General features: G+C 35.4%; 1 protein-coding gene across 1 annotated transcript in view; it reads left to right on the forward strand.

Moving 5' to 3' along the window:
• Positions 1-420: 420 nt before the first annotated feature.
• Positions 421-20,481, forward strand: part of RAB11FIP2 (RAB11 family interacting protein 2) — a 35,959-nt gene continuing 15,898 nt past the window's right edge. Inside the window, exons 1-3 of the mRNA XM_062580252.1 lie at positions 421-924; positions 12,819-13,261; positions 13,998-14,460. Of these exons, the coding sequence (XP_062436236.1) occupies positions 572-924; positions 12,819-13,261; positions 13,998-14,460 (1,259 nt within the window). The 5' untranslated portion in view covers positions 421-571. The remainder of the gene's footprint in view (positions 925-12,818; positions 13,262-13,997; positions 14,461-20,481) is intronic.

The following is a 20,481-nucleotide window of genomic DNA, read 5'->3' on the forward strand; positions in this document are numbered from 1 at the left end:
GAGGCCGGGCGGCGCGGGCGCGCGGCGAGAGCCTGAGCGAGGCAGGGCGGGCGGGCAGGCGGCTGCGCCGGCGCGGCCGACACCGCAGCGAGGAGCGGCGGCGGGGCGCCCTGCCGGCCCGCCGCCCGCGGCACCCAGAGCGTAAGGGGCCGGGGAGGCCTGCGGGGCCGGCGGCGGCAGGGCCTGCCCGGGGCATGCCGCGGGGAGGCAGGGCGGCGGCGCGGGCCCCGTCCTCGGGCGAGTGGGGGCGCCGCGCCGGCGGGGAGCGCTGAGCCCGGCCCGGCCCGCGCAGGCTTGCGGCGGGGAAGCTCCGCGGCCGCCGCCGCGGGGGAAACCGAGGCGAGGCGGCCCGAGCGGGGCTGGCGCGGGGCCTGCGGCAGCGCCATGGGGCGGCGGGCGGGGGCCCGTGGGGCCGGGGAGCGCTAGGGGGACGGTCGCTGTCTCGCGTGTCGAGGGGCGCATGGCGAAAGGAAGCCCCTGAGACGTTGGCAGGTGTGTGCACGCCGAGTGCCCTGTCCACGAGGACTCGCAGACCGTGGTGGTGGTACTGCTGCCACCGAGTGCTCCAAAGATGATGTTGGCAGAGCAAGCCCAGAAGTGGTTCCCCACTCACGTGCAAGTTACAGTCCTCCAAGCCAAAGGTCTGAAGCCCAAAGGCAAAAGTGGCACCAACGATGCTTACACGATCATTCAGCTGGGCAAGGAGAAGTATTCCACCTCGGTGGCTGAGAAGACCCTGGATCCAGTTTGGAAAGAAGAGGCCTCCTTTGAGCTCCCTGGATTACTCCTGCAGGAGAATCCAGAAAAATATGTCCTGTACCTGATTGTCATGCACAGGTCATTGGTGGGGCTGGATAAGTTTTTGGGACAGGTGGCAGTAAATCTGAATGATATATTTGAGGACAAGCAAAGAAGGAAAACAGAGTAAGTGATAGATTCCTTTCATTATAATTTTTATTCCTTGTATGCTTGCCTTTCTTTTTTTTTTTTTTTAATCAAAGTACTTTGAAATGAAAATAGGATAATTCTTTGTACTACAATTTATTCTGAGTCCATGGCATAAACAATTATGTCTTTGCAGACTGACCCTCTAAAGAGAAGTTTCCTGTAATCACAGTGGTCAGCCCGCATAGAGAAGGACTACCAATAACATTAACATTTTTTGTCAATGGTCTCATTACTGTCTGTTTTTCTAAAGACTTTTTCATTCTGTCCAGTGCTGTATCTGCATTCAACTTGAACCTCAGTTTGAACCATGTATGAGACACAGACTCGCAGGAAGCCCGGCATCGTTCTGTCAAAAACTGTTTTTCTTCAGTTACTGTAACCAAATGTCTTTAAGTATTTTTTTATTTACATTTTAGTGGTTAGTAACTGACTAAATGAAGGCTTACCACAGTAGTTTAGTACTCTTGTGATCTCAATTAGACTATGATCCTGCTAGCTGCTCGTAGAGCAGGCCTCTACAGAGAAGACTGAAGAAAAATTGATGCTATTGTAGTAGCCTCCATCATCACCTACATGATCTTTTGTCTAATAAAATTGTGATTTACCAGCAAATTCTGACAGAATGCAAAAAGAAAAAAATATAATAATCACAGCAATTTATTAGGCTGTGCAGTAAATGTATCTACCTTTTTTTTTGTGAATCTATTTTTCAACTAAAGTAGAGAAATTGTTATAATCTCTAGTGTGTCCAGTACTCAAACAAGTTGTTTTCTGAAGTATATGGGAATAAACTGTATAGGTATAATATACTGCAGCACACCTGTGCCTCTACAGTACTCATATTTGTTTTGTCCCCATACTTGTTTTTGTTACACTTGTCCCAAAGAAGTAGTACAAGAACAGCATGGAGACCTCTAAGCTATTTATCTTTACCGAATGACATATAAATGCTGACAAATCTTTCTGCAGTGGTTCAAAGTTTCTGCCCAGGTGTCTTTTCCCCCTTTTTGTCTAGAGGTTAATGTCTCTTCAGCAGTGTTGACAGAAACGAACCTATGCCCACATGTCAGCTGTTAAAATTAAAGTCTGGTATCTCTGCTGAAGCTGTTAGTGATGGTGGGTTTACGTTAAGATGCTGGACTTCGCATTGATGTGACTAAGATGCTGGCATATTTTATCTTTTGCTGACTCTGCTGTGGAGGCATAGCCCTGTAGCAGAGTGTCAGAGCAGACAGTTGGAGGCAGTAATCATTACAGCAACACTAGGCAGATTTTGTTGATTAGAGCCTGAACTGCACTTGTTATTTCTGCAGGAACCATCTCAAAAACCCAGATCTGCCTTTGTGCAGCAGTTATTAGGGCTGAAGACCAAACATAGGTCAAAGCTGCCTTTGCCCTTTTCCCCTCCTCTGCCTCCAGATTTTTAGTAAAGCTATATATTCACTAACCATAGAGTAGGGAGCCATGTGCCCTTACAGAATCTCTTGTGGGTTCATGGTGTGAAGAAATATGCTTTTAAATTGCTCATCTTTTTAAGAACAGTCCAGTAGCGGTACAGTTACCTTTATGAAATACATAGTATTGCTTGTAGCCTTTGGGTCTTAATTTCTGTTCACATTTGATTCAAGAGAGTTCATTGCTCTTTAGACATACATCTTAATTATAATTCATGATTAAAAATATTTATCTTACAATTCAGTAGGGAACTGCTTTGGCTTAAACACCTATCTAGTCTGCAGAAAAAAAAGTGAATGAATGGCATAAAATGATACAGAATCCAAAAACTCAGTAAAAAAATAATACCCATAAGATAGTAAAAAGACAGTACCCATAAGTTGGAGCAAAAAATGTGAATTATTCTAATATTGTTGTGAAAAACAGAATGACTTTCCAATTATGGAACCATATACTTTTGCATCAGTTGACTGAAAGTGATGTTGGAATGTTACAAAACTATTGCAAAAATTTGTAACTGGCGTAATTAACATAGTTCTTATGAGAGCTGATTATACATTCAAATATTTTCAATATTTCTTTATTTGAAGTTGTAGTTAGCATGACTTCATATGTTCTTTTTCTTTTCTTTCTCTGAAGTGTGAAAGAAGACATCACGCCATATGATATTCTATATAAATGTGCAACTGTACTTCCCTAGACCACCTCTGAAATTCCTAAGGCTCCATGAGAATGCCATGCTGCCTGCAAGCTATAGTTTAGAAGGTTGGGGCCTATGGGGAAAATTCTACAAACAGCCTAAGTCCTGTTTTCAGAAGTTACTTGAGCGTTTAAGACTGCAAATCTTATTAAAAGTTGATGAGTCTTAGGCTTCTAGGGCCTAACTGCCATACTTGTAAAAGTCTTACATATGTGTAAAAGTGTAGATAGGCAGTTAGTGGGATTTTTGGCACCACATATTCATTCAATGCCCATTTAAATTCCTGTGAGATAGAAACTATTGAAAAACTAGTTTTAATATCAGCATGTTTAGGTGCCTAGAAACCTAGAAAAGTGTGTCCCTAATTTGTTTTTGGAAAAAAATAATTTTCAGTCTTTAAGCATTTAGCTGATTTTGAAAAATTATCATGATTATCTGTTTTTATGTCTTCATGCAGTGCACGTATGTTATTGTTTTCTTTAAACATTAGTTGAAGATCTGTGGATGCAATATTTATACATATATGTAAGAGGAGGGCAAACTTTTTGGAATATATACGCAAATGTGATCTCAAATGCTTTTGCTTCCTTTTTTTCCTTTAATTAAATCCTTTTTGGTACAAATTTTTTTGAGTCCTAAATTGGCAGTAAAATAAATGTAGTATTTTTAGACCTGAAGATCATTTAGCTATGACTGTGGTGTGGAACTGAGATACCCAGTGCCTTTCAAGACCAAATCCAATATCTTTATTACCAAAGAATTCTGATACTTGAAAGCCATATTCATTGTTTCAGAAACACTAATCTGTTCTATTAAGCAATGTTTTTACTTTCAAATATGTTCAACAGGCTTGTGGTGTTATTAAATCCAGAGTTATTTTCTTATGTTGATGTAACCTTAACATTTCTTGCTTTGTTTGGGGATAAATGAGATCCAGTTATTTGATGAAGTGTCTATTGGTAATATTTCTACTTTTTAATATATTTAATAGCTTCCTCTTTCCAACACAGCTGTACATATGGTGCTGTAAGAGACAGACTCAAGAGTCACTAGGGTATTGCAAAAAAGATATTTAATATTCTACACAATGCTGAACCCTGTCAGCAATTCCCTAGTGCTTTTTTAGTAAAGAGGTATGAGAAGTGAAGGCTACCAGCTGATGTAGAATTCTTAGGAAGACTGTGGGGTGTGTGACAATCAGCTTTTTTTCTTTTTTTTCCTTTTTTTTTAATTTGGAAGAAACATATCTACAAACTCATTGCATCTTCAAAAACATGTTAGGGAAAAATAATCCATTTCCTGTTGTTTTTTTTCCCTTACTTTTGACACCTTAAAAAATATGTGAATTTAAAAAAATACTTCCTGAAATAAAGTTTTCAGGCAGAGGCCTGATGATAGGATTTGTACATCTTATGTTCTAATAAACTTGCTCAGGTACAAGATCTAATGAAATAAAGCAGTATATTTAATGTAGTCTCCTAATGAAAATTCTGTACACACCGTCATTCAGTGTCCTTTCTCTTTCTTTCTGAAACTGATGATTTTTCACATTCTTAAAAGTGAAAATTCCTGAAACAGTTGGATCCAGATGTGGTTCAGATGGTCATTTTCTAGGTCTTATCCAGAGACCTCAGCCAGAGCGTCTGCAGGGTGCTAGTTCAAGGTCTTTATGTCTTGGTGCAGAAGTGCCCATCATTTGGCTTGAATGACAATAGCTTTGTATATTGGTGTCGCTGTTGACACCACCATAGTTAGAAATGGCGAGGCTCTTTTCACTTGTTCTGCTCAAGCTCTTGTCTCTAGAGATGAAAACTAGAATTTTCATCTATTGTGCTATACAGGCTCCAGATGCTGAGAGATTTTGTAGAGCTTTTTTTAAGTGTTTGAAAAGCTCAGAAAACACTACTCTGTTGGAGATGTACTTAGCATAAATATTCAAGTCTTATTAGATTTCTGTCATGGTTCTATTTTTGTAGTAAGATCCTGGTTTTTCTAATGCATCCTGATAAACGCTTCACAGTTGTTGTGGGATTTTTTTCTTTTTTTTTGTCTGCTGTTGCAAAATAAGTACACCTCTATGGCTTTTGCAGTTTAGATTTAAATGATAATCAATCAAAGTGTTGTTTTTAAAGCATATATCTATTTTATAGTGATTTCTACTCAGTTACAGTTTTCATTAGCCTTAATACCACTGATGATCTAGCAAAGCATAATATAAAATCTAAAACAAATTTTCAAATTACTATGGAATAAAAAAAGTCCATTTATTAAGATTTTAACTTGCTACAATTATTTTAGTAATTTTTCTTAATATCTGTGATTAGTCTTTTTTCTTTTATGTGCTAAATGAACAGACACAGTATTACAAGAATGGATTTCCATTAGCTTTTACCGTGATGTTACTTCTTTCATCAGCATTCACTTAGTACTTGTTGTCCTCTAATTCCATTCCCTTTATTACATTTCCTGGAGAGCTGACTTAAGATGCAATGCTTGTCTGGAATGTTAAAACTTGAGGGTTTATTTTTTAAGTTTAGTTATTATTCCTTACTGAAATTTTGTTGGAGGATTTTTTTTTTTTGATTTGTGACTTAATTCCCCTTCTCCCTGGTTTCTCTATTATCCCACTCCCTTTCAAATTGCGAGCACCACTGAGGAAAATATTTATTTGAGCACAGTACAGTAAAAGTATCTTGACCTTATTGAAGGTGCTTTTCTTCTGATTCCAACAATCATATAAGATAGTCACAAATAACTCATCGTAGCCCCTACACACACAAAAAAAGATTGAGCTCTATCAGTACCCCTTTATAGTAAGTGCTTAAAGTTCTTTTTCACTCCTGAGCTTCCTGAAAGTGATGAAAATGCTGTGACTTCCTCCAAAGTAATGTGAATTCCTTCTTGGCAGCCTCCCTGTTTTATATGGAAAGGCATCCCTTTTGATTGCCTCTGCCATGTCCTCTCTGTAGCAGTATAAGCAAGAGACAGGCTCTCAAGTAGATGTCTTCAAATGCAACTTGAATTCTATATAAGCAAACAACTACTAGTAAATAGATAGCACTGAGCCCATGACAATCATGCTTGTTAACAACCTGTGCCTTTTAAAAAATAATTATACAAAGCATAATAAAGTATAAACACTATTTACAGATTTTGAGTCTTAAATTTAAGCCAGCAAAGTGCATTTTAGATACCTGACTTGAAGTGATAAAACTGTAAATAGTGTTTGAAATGTCTGACTGTAAAAGAAATTATCAAAATACTGTGGTGTAGACTAAGAGAAAAAACTACTTTCCTAAAAGCGGTAGTTAAAAGTAGGAAAAGTAGTGATGGATGTGTTTCTCAAAGGCTCAGAAATGTTAAAAATCTGGAGGATCTGTAACAGCTTTGTTTATCTTCTTTCATGGCTCATTCAGTGAATGAAAAATATGAAGGAAAGTTAGTGCTGGAAACAAAAAGGAAAGATGGTTATAGGCGTATATATTTGGGGGGAAACCAAAAAGTTGAGCCCAGTTGTAGCTGGATGAAATTATAGCAGTATTCCGAAAGGATCTAATAATATTTCCAGCATTTACATTTCAACAACAAATGCAAGCTGATACTCTGAATAAGTCATAACTCTGACTCAGAATCTGAGTGCCATCTGGATTGAAGTTCTTCTGTGCTCCATTTTCTGTACACACATGTGCTTATACACACATACATGCGCACACACACACACACACGCTAGAAATAATTGAACCAGCCTTAATTCTCAGTCTTCAGTTATTTTGGTTCTAGAATAAAAGTTTTTACACATAATCCTTAGTCCAAATAATAAATAGTGTAAATTAAGACCAGGTTAGTTATTTTGATTCCAATTAATGCTAGCTAACCTTTTTAGGTCTTGTGCTGTGTCCGTTCCTATATGTTTTGTGGTGTTACAGTGTTGCTGAGTAATATTTATTTTTAAACTATTTTGTATATCTCATTTCATTTGGATTCCAGAAAGTATTAGTATTCATCTTTCTGAATGTCATAATTTATTTTAATATTTAATTCATTTTCTTCTTTATTTCCTATGTAGTCTATGCTCTGCCCCTTTCCTGAATTATGCCACTTACCAACTTTTTGGGAAGTCTCTTGGTATGGTATGTGAATGATTTATCACAAAACAGACTTCTGCATTTTTCAAAGTGCATTTGTTGCTAACAAGGATGTTAGATAGGCAATCCTCAGTTTTAAGTTTGATTTTTACCCAATGTCTGTACTAAATTAGTGAGATTTTATGAAGTAAATTTCTTCAGTGTACCTAACTTAAACATAAGTAATCTAAGATGAAGAGGTAGTTCTCTCATATAATAATTGATGGACATATTCTGTTGATGGGATTTTGATTGTCTTTTTAGGTGTAGTTTTGGAAATACCTGCTGATGTAGAAAATTTTCCTTTTTCCCCCATCAGTCTGTAGCAGGGTAAAGTTGCTTAGCAGATTAGACTACTCTTTTTAATTGAGGATTCAAGATTTGAATAACATTTTGGTTTTGTAGCTTTTTGTAGAATTAATTCAATAATTTATGAACTAAAATTGAGGTTTTGCCGTAATTATTGGATGCAATCTAATAGTTTTAGCAAGATAAATCAACGCAATAGGTATTTACTGGTAGAGTGGAGGTAGAGAGACATATTTGAGAAGTGAAGGAATATGTGGGAAAATTCTTTTAGTAATTACCATGTTGGATAGTGGAAGGAAAACTTAGTCAGAAGTTCATCTTTTATCTGCAGGTTGAATGTGCTGGCTAGAAGACTTTGAATTCCTGTTGAAATGATAGATAAGCATCCCAGTGGGTTTGGAGATACATACCTACAGTTGTATGTATATAATTATATACTGATTTTTCTTACTCATAGTGTTAGTCATATGGCAAGGAGAATATTTTGAGTGAAACCTTTTCAGACAAGAGAGAGAGCTAAGTCTTGGAACTGTCGAATTCCATAGCAGCTTTTGAGAGTAAGACACCATGACAACAGCTTCCTGCTATTAGAAGAAAAACAAGATAGTGGTTTTTAAATATTTATTGAATGTAGGATCAAGTCCATAATGTTAGTAGTATAGATAAGCAAAAGTGAGTTGAAAATGAAACCAGAAAAAGGGGAAGGAAAAGAACAGTTGAAGAAATTGTGTTGAAAGTATAAAAGTGTTTGTAGATCACTAGCCAGATAGATGGAACAGGCAGGCCAGAATTTTATAATTTGCTCACTTATAGTATGTTACTTAAATTTTCTTCACCCCTTCATGTCTACCTTTGCTAAGGTAAAAGGTTTGGCACTGCTAATACTATGTGATTTACTTCAGCAGTATGCAGAAGATTGCTACTGTCTTTCACAGAAAAAGGGGAAGTTTTTCTTTTTTTCTTTTTTTTTCTCCTCCGTGCTTAATCATAGGTTTGACCAAGATTAAGTAATTTCTTCATTGTTACAAATAGCCATGTTCATTCAGCCTTGAGTCTTGATCGTATTCTCCCCCCCCCCCCCCCCAAAAAAAAGCCAGAAGATACAATGGCAATTTATATAATGCTTGCCAAAAAAAAAAAAAAAAAAAAATCAGAACGCTTTGTGAGACAGAGGAAGCCGCTAAGCACACTCCTCAAAAGCATATGTTCTGATGGAAGCCATAGGGGAAAAGTAGAAATTAGAGGATGTATGGAGGACATTGTCCTACAGAACATTTGAAAGTGAGAGCAAGAGGTATGAATGTGATTCAGAAGGCAGCAGGGCTTTCTTTGAAGTTGAGAAAATTTGCCAGACTTTGTACAAGGTCTGTTTAAATAAAGACTCTCTGCAAGACTGAATGTAATATTTGGGTATTAAATAAAAGGGCATCTGCTCTAATAAAAGCCACCCTGTTTTGTTCGTGTATGTTATTGGCTATTTTCCTATTTTGTGCAGGCTTTCTATAGAATAAGCTCATGGCAGCCTGACAAATAGAGCATTTATTGTGGCTGAAGGTATTGTAAACAAAACCAAAATAGCAAGTTTTATTGACTTTTATAATACATTACAATTCTCAAAATTGGCAATAGTATAGTGGAATTTAGTATTTTAGGGCCACAATATTGTTATCTGAAAACAGTGGACTTTATTTTCCAATTCTTTTTTATATTATATACAATGCTGTTTTTCTATTTGCTGCTCACATCCATGTGTTATAGAAGCAAATTTTAACGAGAAACATTTACAGACTCAGTTGCTCATTCACGTACAACTCCACACAAGACTTATTACTGTTCACATTTATTCTCATCTACTTAAAAAAATAATTATTTGCCTTTGAATTTGAAGAAAATCATGGACTGAGTCTGCTTCTCATAGTCTCTTGTTTTGAGCTGAAGCATATGGAACCTTCATTATAAATAAAATGAGATGAACTCGCCAAGGTAACAAAAAACTTCCATGAAATTCCTATAAAATTAAATATATGTGCCTTATACAAAGATCTGATCCAGCAATCATTATTCAAACAGAAATTCCACTGAAGTCCAGAGGAATTTTGCTTGAGTAAAAAGTTTATGATTAAATTCTTTTGGAATCAGTAGTGGTGTTGATCCTAGTCCCAACAGGTATGAAATCTGGTCTCTTGTGAGATTCTGTTGTCTTACTCGAGTGAGAATACATTCTTTATTTGCTTTTCTGCTTATTTTTGGTATAAAGTCTTCAAAGTCTACTTTGAAAACAAATGTACAAACTGCGAAGGCGATGTACTATTTATGTACTGAAATTCTCTCCTTCAGAGTTAGTGAATGTTAAAATAGCATATGTAGATGTGCCATTAGCAGGTGAATACTGATAGTGACGCAGAATACTTGCTAATTCATATTAAGAATGTCAATATTGTATTGTTTTAAAAGGAAAAGCTCCTTCCATACATCAGAAGCTTAAGAGTTTATGTCTTGACGTTGTTCTAAAACAGGTTAGCAATATTATACAGCAATTTAAAGTTTCAGTGTTCCTAACTGGAAACAAATGAAAATTTATGAATCTTATCAGAAGTAAAGCGTTAATGTTTGAGACCTGTGCAAGGAAGGGAAGCAGTAGAAGGAGAGAACATTTCCTTACACTGTGGGCTGAGCCATTAAGTTTGAATCTCAAAAAGTGAGGTCCTTCTACAGGACATTGTTTTAGATCTCTGTCCATTAAATCTTGCCCATTAAACCTCTTAAAACAATAAGTTTGCTAGCTCGCTCTTGTGCGTGTGCTATCTCTTTCTCTCTGTAAATGTAAACAATATCTCTTGTTAATTTTAGTAACTATAAATAACTATGGGAAGGACTTTTTCAGTTTCAGGATGTTTTTTCTTGCACAAGCAAAACATATTTTAATTGAAAATATATGGTCTAAGTCTAATGGAGATTTATTGGCAAAGGTGTGCTTGTTATGGTTGTGGGTTTTCTTTTTTTTTTCTGTTAAAGAAGAGTTTTAAAGAAGGTAGGGTACCTTCTCGTATGGTTTTGCAATAAATAAAGACGACTGGCTTCTGTCATTCATGTTTTCATTAAAGACTAGATGAATTAAAGAGTTTCTGGAATCAGTAACCTAGAAGCGAAATCTTACAAACTAAAAGGGAAAATGATGTGCATTCCTCATACAGTTAACATATTTCATAATTTGCATCTTTTAAAATTATATATATAAGTGAAATTATTTCACAAACGGAAGAAATCCCTTCTTCCTAAAGGTTTAATTGTCCTACATTTTTGAACTTCTGGGTCCACTGGTCTGGATCCACATTATCCTGTGTTAGGACAGAGGAGGTCTTACATTTCTTTATTATTCTGTTTTAGTATGGCATATGAAATCTGGACATCCCAAAGCAACAAAAAGTAATGATACTCTTTCCCCTTTATTATTTCTTTGGCAGGTCACCTTTAGAGGTGTTTTGTCAGCTCAAAAAATGGTATCTGTGCCTGAAAACATAATTTCAGCTGTCACCTTTAAAAATATTTATGAAATCTAAAAGGAAATTGAGGGCTATTTTTCTCCTTTTTTTGACCTTGTTTTCTATATTTGACAGTGTTGAATAATGAATGTATAACTGCATAATCAGTTTCACATCTTTGTTGGTAGGCAATTTCACTTTTTAGTCTCCAGTTCAAAAGTTATTCCATCATGAGAATGTACTGTTGTGTTAGAATGTGTGCACGCATTTCTCCTGAAAGTGCACTATTATATAGGATAGTAATGCGGTAAATGTGAGGATGCTGACACTCCAAAATTTAGCTAAGTCTTTCTACTGGTCTAGTTTATGTAAGCATGGAGTCATGCTTATATGGAGTTATAAATACATATTTTTGTTTATATATATGTGTGTGTATGTATGGATATATGTGTGTGTGTGTATATATATAAAAAAATTCTTTAACACATTTGGGAAGGATTTGCACACTTTTCTAGGATTTGTGGCTGTAGCATTGTCTCTAGACAGGTAAAAGAACTTGGCCTTCAGATGATTTGTCTTCTCTTCCCTGAACCTTTTCAGTGAGTTTGGCAACTAGTGTGCTTCTTTCCCTTCATGATACCAGACAATGAAATAAGTCCTATAGAACTTGCCAGCTCATGGGAGAAGTATTAGGAAAATTCTCAAATGCTCCAAAAAGAGGAAAAATGGCAATAGAGAGGATGAAAACAGTCAGATGGGTTTAGGACACTTTCTTGGGGCTCCTATATCTGCATTTGAAATATGCTCTTGTGCCCTTTTTGAAATAGGAAAAGACTATTGATGATATATGTGGAGTAGGGATTGTTTGCCACACATTCATTTAGGTGAAGCTGTAGAAGAAAGAATGAGCCATAGTTCTGCAGATGCTTCAGTGGGACAGCAGAGCACTATAGGGAAGGGATAAGACATGGATGATTAGATAAAACCTTTGTTGGACCTAGCCAAGAAGCACACTTGACTTTTTGAAACAAATGATGACACCTTTGATCTCACTTCACAGAATGGAGGTCTGTGCACCGTTTCAAAGTCTGTGGTATAATGCTGAACTTAATGCTACTGGTGGTATGAAAAAAAATGGGAAAGCATTAGGTACACATAAGTGCTCTCTATTCTGACACTGGTGCTCATGGAGTTACAATCAAAGTCATTGGCGGTTGTAGTTGCACATCATTCAAGGGCCTCGGATATTTTTTTGCTAGTGTGGTTGACGTATATCTGGTTGAAATATCCTTGGGAAGAAGGGACAGAGGGAAAAATGTTTGCTGGCATATAAACCTAAGTAAAATCAAAGGAGAAAAGGTTACTGGGTGAAATATCTGGCATGTAGTATACATTCAGGTAATATATCACTGCTAAGTAAAGGCCACTTGAAAAATGTCAGTGTTCTTTTAAATGGCAAAATAAAATTTATTTGTATCTATAACTAATGTTAGATACAAATTCTGCTTTGTAAGCAGATGTGAGCCCTTTGGCGAAGTTTAGAACGCTTCCATTGAATTGACTTTGGTCCTTGAAACAGAGCGGTGCAAAAAGGTTTTCACTTGTTTTTGAAAGAAAAAAGCTTAATAAATGAACGAAGACAAAAAGGATTTTCAATACAGGAATATGTTAATTTTTTGTATAGAATTTGGTATTCATGTTTTTGAATTTTGTTAGCCAGATATATTAAATGAAATAACATATAGTTTAATGACTAGCCTCCGGAAAATACAATGTAACTTGCTCTTTTTCTCCTTTAAGGTGGTTTAACCTAGAGTCCAAACAAGGAAAGAGAACTAAAGACAGAGGAGAAATAAAGGTCAATATTCAGTTTATGAGGAATAACATGACAGCAAGTATGTTTGATTTGTCAATGAAGGACAAAACCAAATCCCCTTTTGCTAAACTGAAAGACAAAATGAAGGGTCGAAAAAATGATGGAACGTTTTCAGATACATCCTCTGCAATCATTCCAAGCACTCACGTACCTGATGCAAACATAGAAGTATACAGTAGTGAAGTACAAATGAAATCAAAACCAAAAAAACCTTTTCTTTTGGGACCTCAGCGACTATCTTCAGCTCACTCAATGTCAGATTTAACAGGTTCACACGTCTCTTCAGACAAAACAAAATCCAGTGCAATTGGCTACTCTCATCTTTTCAGGCGTCAGTTGGAATCTTTCGGTTCGGTTGATGAAGGTGGTAAGTAAAACACTTAGTGCTTAATTTTAGCCATTGTAATTACAGTTCAATACTTTGAGTATGAAAACATTCAATAATCTCTTTAGTTTACAAAGCAGCGACAAGGCCAAAAAGTTAAGGATTATTACTGGACTAGTTCTTTCACTTCCATTATTTGGTGGTAACTTGTAAATGCTTTTCAAAGCATAAGAGTTGGTCTCCATGATAATTTACCAGTTTTATTATGTTCTTATTTGAAAGTGTGTTATAATGAAACATTGAATTCTAGATGGACTTCTAGGCAAAAGTAGTTTGTCTTGTGAAAAACAAGTCTGCTTTAGAAAATTGAAAACTTATCATCGTTATTATCAAGTGTTAGACCCAACATATATATAAAGAACTGAAAATACTTCCTATTGTTCAAAGCTGTGCAACAATACACTACTTCTTCTGAAATGCCACACTATTCTCAGCCAGCTTCTCAATAATACCTAGTTTTCACACAGAATAAATGTTTACGGTAGTGTCTGTTGCTTCCTTAAACATTTCTTAACAAAAAAGACATAACCTCAGCTGTTTATTTTTTATAAAATTGGTTAATTATTCAACCGTATTTTGAATTGAGACTCGATTGCAGATTTTCTAGACCTTAGCTAAAATGAAGCTTTTTTAAATGAAGCAAAATGAACTTCTTTGCATGTCATAAATTATGATATAAAACCTCATTGATTTTATACTAATGACAGATTGTTTACAGGAAGTCTAAAGTCTCCACATAGAAGGACATTAAGTGTTGATACTTCTAAAATGAGCCAGCTTGACAGCACAGTTGATGAAACTGCATTTGAAGCACAAAATGACCCATTTACCAATGTGAGTGCTTCATTACCCCAGAAATTTGCAACACTGCCAAGACAGAAGAATCCGTTTGAAGAAAGCCCAGCAACATGGGATCAAAACATAAGTTTTTTTTCCAAACCTGTTGAAATCAGAAGAGAAATTAAAAAAGAGAAAAAAGAGAAAGTTAGCCTTTTTGAAAGAGTGACTGGAAAAAAAGATAACAGGAGGTCAGATAAACTTAGCAATGGGGGATCAGACAGTTCTACTGATTTGAAATCACCTAGTGCATTTGGTGAAACTCATCAGGAGAGTTTTGATTATGATTCAACTAATCCGTTTATGACGAACTTCAAGCCTACAAGCCTGTTGCCAGCTTCAAGGTAGGTTTTTACTGTATTTTGATCTGATATCTTGAACATGTCATATAAATGAAAAAGTGAAGTGTTGAGGAACACAATCTTTGTGTTTTATATATATCATTGCTTATCTAAGTAAAAATTATGAACTTTTTATATAATTTGATCTTACTTTATTTTGAAGTTACATTTATATTGCTAATAAGTACTGTGAGCATTCTCAAATACTTGGGCTTTTGGATGACCTTGCTTATGCTTCGTGACAGGCTTTTCTTTAAAGTCTTTTAACTGAATACTCATTGCTAATTATTACACTACCTAAGTCTAAGGCAAGATTTTAGAAGGGAACTTGAGAAAGATGAAACAGAATAAATAAAGGGGTGAGGATAATGCAATGAGAACACATTAAGCACTGTGCATGTCACCACTTGGGAAAATTTAGTTTTAGATTCCGTATATTAAACCACAAGAATTAAAGACTTTTGTTTCCAAATGAGAGCACCCACGTGGGCATTTATCATGCTTAAATTCATTTGGCTGCTTGTAGGTTTTTGAATTCCTATATATTCAAGCCTTTGCATAAGGCACAAATGTATATGCTAAGCCATGTGAATTGAGTTACAGGGGCTGATAAGAAACTTTGACTTAATTAATCCACTTCAATCTTTGTCTATCAACAGTTTACCTGTTTTCCTTAAAAAAAAATGCATCCTACAGGTGTTTTCTGCTTTTGTTTGATATGTAGGAAAATATATACATGTGCAGGTATAAATGTACACACCACATATACTGTGTACCCCATAGGAAAATGTTTCAGCAATTAAATAATTCAGCTTTTATTCATTTGAATTCTTAATTTTTCTGTATGTTAATACCAGAAAATTTTTAAGAGCATTTTTTAAAAAAATGTAATGATTCATTTTAATTTCATGACTTATATTGGGTTAGAAATTGGATGTAAAATTAAAATACTTCAACATTTGAAGGTTGTGTAAAAAATGAGTGTTTTAAATGGAAGGCATGGTTCTAACAAATTTGCCCTTTCCTTGTGTATTAGTTTCTTAATTATTGACATAGTAGTATTTTCTTAAAAAAACAATAATTTGTTTCTTGTCATCTTGTTTTTTAGGATTTTAGAACAGATTTATCTTGTTTTTTCCCAACTCAGCTTTATTCATAGGTTGGAATGCATACACTCCTGTTTTAAATTTATAGTCATATTCTCAACAAAATTAATCTTGAATGTGAATTAGGTAAATAAACTGAAATAGAGCAAAAATTCCTTAGCAACTGTAGACCAGATACAGTTAGTAGACACTCCTGTAGACTTTAGTGAATTATCTTTTTAGTGTCTTCTGTAAATCAAGTTAGTTCCACTCTCTTAAATAACATGTTTACAGGCAAAGGCTTAGAATATTATTTACTTAATAAAGAATTTCTCTAAATTAGAGTAAAGTAAGGATGAAGCTTGGTTTGTCAGAAGTTAAACTTTCATTTAAATAAGCTCATTTAAACAGAATTAATTTAACTATAATAGCATTTAATTTTTAAAGTGAAGAAGTATTCAGACAGATGTTAGATATAAGTAGTGAAATGTTTTGAAGTTCTTGAATGCAGCGTATCTTGATAAATGTAAATTTTTAGCAGTAATCATGGTAGACTTCCCCCCCCGCCTTTATTTTGTAATTAAAAAGCTCATCACAGTGCCCATTCAGGAGGACTCTTAGCTATTCATTCCCCCTCTTTGTATGAGTCTCTTTTACAAGTTCTTGACTTTTTTGTAGACATAAACTTTTGATAAGACAAATAGATTATTTTGTCCAAAGCCAAAAAATGGATTAGGTCATAGTGTTTATGATAAGACAGCTATTATGGAATAATATCTATTGTTCAGTAATTTAAGTTGGAATCTCTCTATATGTACCATTATTATGGTCTATGAACATTTTTAAAAATAAGTTCACTTTCATATGCATCTTACACAATGATTTTCTTTTGAAGTAGAGACTAATACAAAATGTGCATATTTAATAAATTTACAGTTTAAGTTTACCTTTTATCTGTGGAGGACATGTTGAATAGAATCCATTTTTAAATTTGAGAATTAGAATACTGTGAAGAAAGAATTGTGTAAATCTGTGGGCACAAAATAAATGAGGTTGAGTAACAAATTTGGTATGCAGAAAGCATACACAGAGAATTTAGATTTTAAGTTGCTTTTTATTTACAGAACATTCTAAGCTCTTTTTGCTGGGCACCATCTTCACCAATCAAACAGGTAATATCTTTTTAATTACAGACATAACAATTAGTTGTGTCAAACTTAGTGTTCTAGTGTGGAAGAGGAGTTTATTTTGGAGGTGAATCTCCCAGATAGCCCCACCTTCTATGTTTTGGGTTGAAGCATGAAATGGTCCTGGAGCATGTGAACTGGACTTCCTGTCTAAACTGGAAGAAGTGTCTCAGGAGTGCACCTCATGCACTGTGGCCACAAGTGGGCATTTGGTCTGTGGGACCAGACCAACGAGCACAAAGTCTCCAGGGAAAACCCAACCCTAAAATGGGCATACTGTTTGGGTGTCATCTTCAGCACCAGTTATTTTACTCTGGATTTGCTCCTACTGGTAAGCTCCACTTACTGATGTAGCCAAAGATCATTTTTAACAGCAGTTGATGGTGTGATTCTGGACTGTGTATTGAAACAGCAGAGATGTAGATATGCATTCCTTTCTGCTCAATGACTTGGGCAAGTTTTAACAGAAGGACAGGCTGAAAATCTGGGGCAGTAGTGTTTTCACCATGTATAGAGTTGCTAGGGGTCAAAGCCCCTAACTTTCTGGGGGAGAATTCTTCCAGTGCTGAGGCATAGTTTAAAGTAAAGGATCCCACATGGCTGGATATACATAAGAGGATGAAGTCATATTTTCATGCACAGGTGAGAAGGTCTATTTCTCCCCGTGAGGTAAAAATATTTATATATTGGTTCCTTCGTTGCTAGCTGTATAGTTAACGCTTTTTGGGGGGTTCTAATAGCTATATACAGTGAATAATATCATGAAATAACTGTAAGTAGGAAATTACTTTCCTAAATCAGCCAAGCAAGTCCATTCATTACAGTATCCTGTCTGTTAGAACCAGGTGCTTCAGAAGCTGCAGGATACCCCTAAGGGACAATTCTGGGTTAACTTGCCCAGGAAGGAGTTTTCCATAACCCATTTCAGTCTGTTTGGTTTACAAGAGTTTGATTTCCTTGTTCAAATTCCATATGTGGTTGTGGTTAAAGTTTTTTTGTTTTTTTTTGTTTTTTTTTTTTTCTTTTTCTTTTTTTCCAAAATAGATGTGTTGATGGGTTGAATGACATGTTCACATTTTACATGGTTTACCGAGCTTGTAGTTAATTTATCAGATTTCTTGGCCAATGATTTTAATTGATTAAAAAAAAAAAAAAAAAGTTTCAGTTTATGATGGTGTACTCTACTGTTTTCCTTAAGGTCTTTGGAATACCTTCAAGTCTTTATTCATATAAAAGGCAGCATGAAATGTTTTTAGTTTCATGCAGAGGTGAGAAGGCTTAGAGAGACATGGCATTTGCTCTGTTCTACAGTTGTTTCAGATTTGAAAGAAAGAGTAAATTCTCCATAGGCCTACTCCAAGGTCTTTAAAGTTAGTGGGAGTCATTTCAGGGGTTTTGATGAGCTTTTTGTCCCGCTTACAGGCCGTACTAATTAATTATGTTTGATATTCTTGACTAAGCAATAATGATTCGCAGAGCAGTGGTTCATAATGGTATCACTAACTGTTGGCTAAGTGAGTTGCTGAACAGAGGCTTTGCCCTTAACCAAGTCAATCATTAAGAGCCAGCTGGCTGTATTCATACAGCCAATAACTACTGTCAATAATTACTGTTATTTAATAATTAAAAGAATGAAAATAAGTACATTTTTCCTGTGTATCTTGGCTACTGATAAAGAGAATTTAGAAGTTGTTTACCAAAGGTTACAGGATTTTTCCCCTAAAAGCAAGAAGTATACAAGAGTTATTTGAAAATCATGATTCATTGTTATTTTATTTAGGAAGAATTAATAGAAATTCCGAAAAAAAACCTATAAGATTTATGTAGAATAAGAGATGCCAGAAAATCACCAAAATAAGATCTTCTAATTTCTAACAGTCTCAGCTGTGACAGAGGCTTGTTCGGTGGCCTTGGGTAAATCCCAGGTCTCCCTGTTGCAATTTCTGATGTGTATAATGGGGATCATAGTTTGTTAACTCTTCTAAACACTATGTGTATTAAGGGTTTTGTAGATGCCATATTGTATAAGTGTTAAGATGTTGTTTTATTGTCTGGCATAAATGAACGTTACAGATTTATGAGCTGCCTTCTTGACTATGTAGTCTCACAGTGAAGAAAAAAACAGTGGTTTTATAGATGTTACAAAATACATTATTTCTAAATGATCTATATCATGTAGCCAATGAAGAATTATTAAGCACACAATGTGATTTAGAATGTTTCATCATCGTTTAGCAATAATGAAGTTTGTCTTCATAATTACTAATACACTACTTTGAAACTTTTACCTAATATTTTCTTAAAATGCATCCATTCTTACAACTGCTTTTGCTATTTGTCATGGCTCTCAAGAGGTTAATTTGTAGTCAGTAGCCACATGGATTTTGTATTGAACAGAGTTAAATAAATAGACGGTACTCCTGGTAAATAAGAATTCTTTGTGAAATGACCAAACCTTTATGCATCATTTCTCTGAAATTGTTTGTGTTTAGGAAAATACACTACAGTAGGCTAATAAACTGATGTGAAAATTTCTCAATTTACACCATTTGGCAGGTGCTAAAAGAAAAACATCTTTAATTTTAATGTGTTATTAGGTCCTTTTTAGAGAGATAGTACAAGTTATTAACAAGGTCCTCTGAGACAGGAGATGGGTAATTAACAAGACCTACAGAAAGGGAGTTTAGGTAATTAACAAGATCTTAGGCATTGGACACGGGGAAACAAATAGTCCAATATTTAAAGCTGACAGGTTGTTACTAGTCTGATCAAATTCCAGATCTGGGAAATTTAAAATTGAATTGACAGGTGCCTATGTACTTTCTAAGAAACATTTTATTTATGTGTGTGTGTGTCTGTGTGTGTCTGTGTTTATATATATATCATATATATGTTTACACACACATATATATATTCCTCCACATATATATATGTGTGTAGATATATAAAAATATATATACATGTACACATATAAATACACATATATAAAAAAAACACTTTTTAAATAGCGCTGCCGTGACTGGAGCATTGTGAGGTATCTCATCAGTTTAGAAAGTCCAGCAATGTGTCATAAGAGGCAGTTCATAGATAAAATATTCTTAAAAGAAAGTAACTCCCAAAGGAAAATGTTAATCCAAGGAAATATGAAAATACTTTTTGCAACATGTCATGCTTCAGTAATTAATAACATTTCTCTCATTCTTTCTTATAATAGTTTGTCCATTAATATACTTGTGAATGGAGTTATGCAGAAAAGTAGTCAACCTTAGACTGAGATTTTTGTTGGGCAGGAAAATACAGGATTTTTTTCCTTACAAACCTGTCTTCTTGTTCTGATGTTAAACTCAGAGAAAATAAGATAAAACTTGTGTTGCATGCTGGTTATACTTTATCTCGATGTTTTTGCAAAAAATATGTTGTGTCCTAGGGACTACGGTAGATGAGCATCAAAATAGTGAGGGAGAAAAATGTCTTACTAGGATTCATGGCATCAATTATTCATAATATTTATATTCATAAGATCAGTTATCGGTCAATAGGAGTTTGAAGTACAAAATATTGTTTTAAATCAGTGTTGCTTTAATACTTCAGCCATACTTTTAAAATGCATCTCAAGAAAAAAAATTACTTAAACTCTGTATGTTTTGCATGTATTTTTTTTTGTTTGCTATTTCCAAATGTGATTATTTTCTTCAGCGTGTCTCTTCCATACTGTCATCATAATTAGCAGTCAGAGTTGACTGCCTCTCAGA

Source organism: Rhea pennata, chromosome 7, assembly GCF_028389875.1.
Source record: "Rhea pennata isolate bPtePen1 chromosome 7, bPtePen1.pri, whole genome shotgun sequence".
NCBI classification, from domain to species: Eukaryota; Metazoa; Chordata; class Aves; order Rheiformes; family Rheidae; genus Rhea; species Rhea pennata.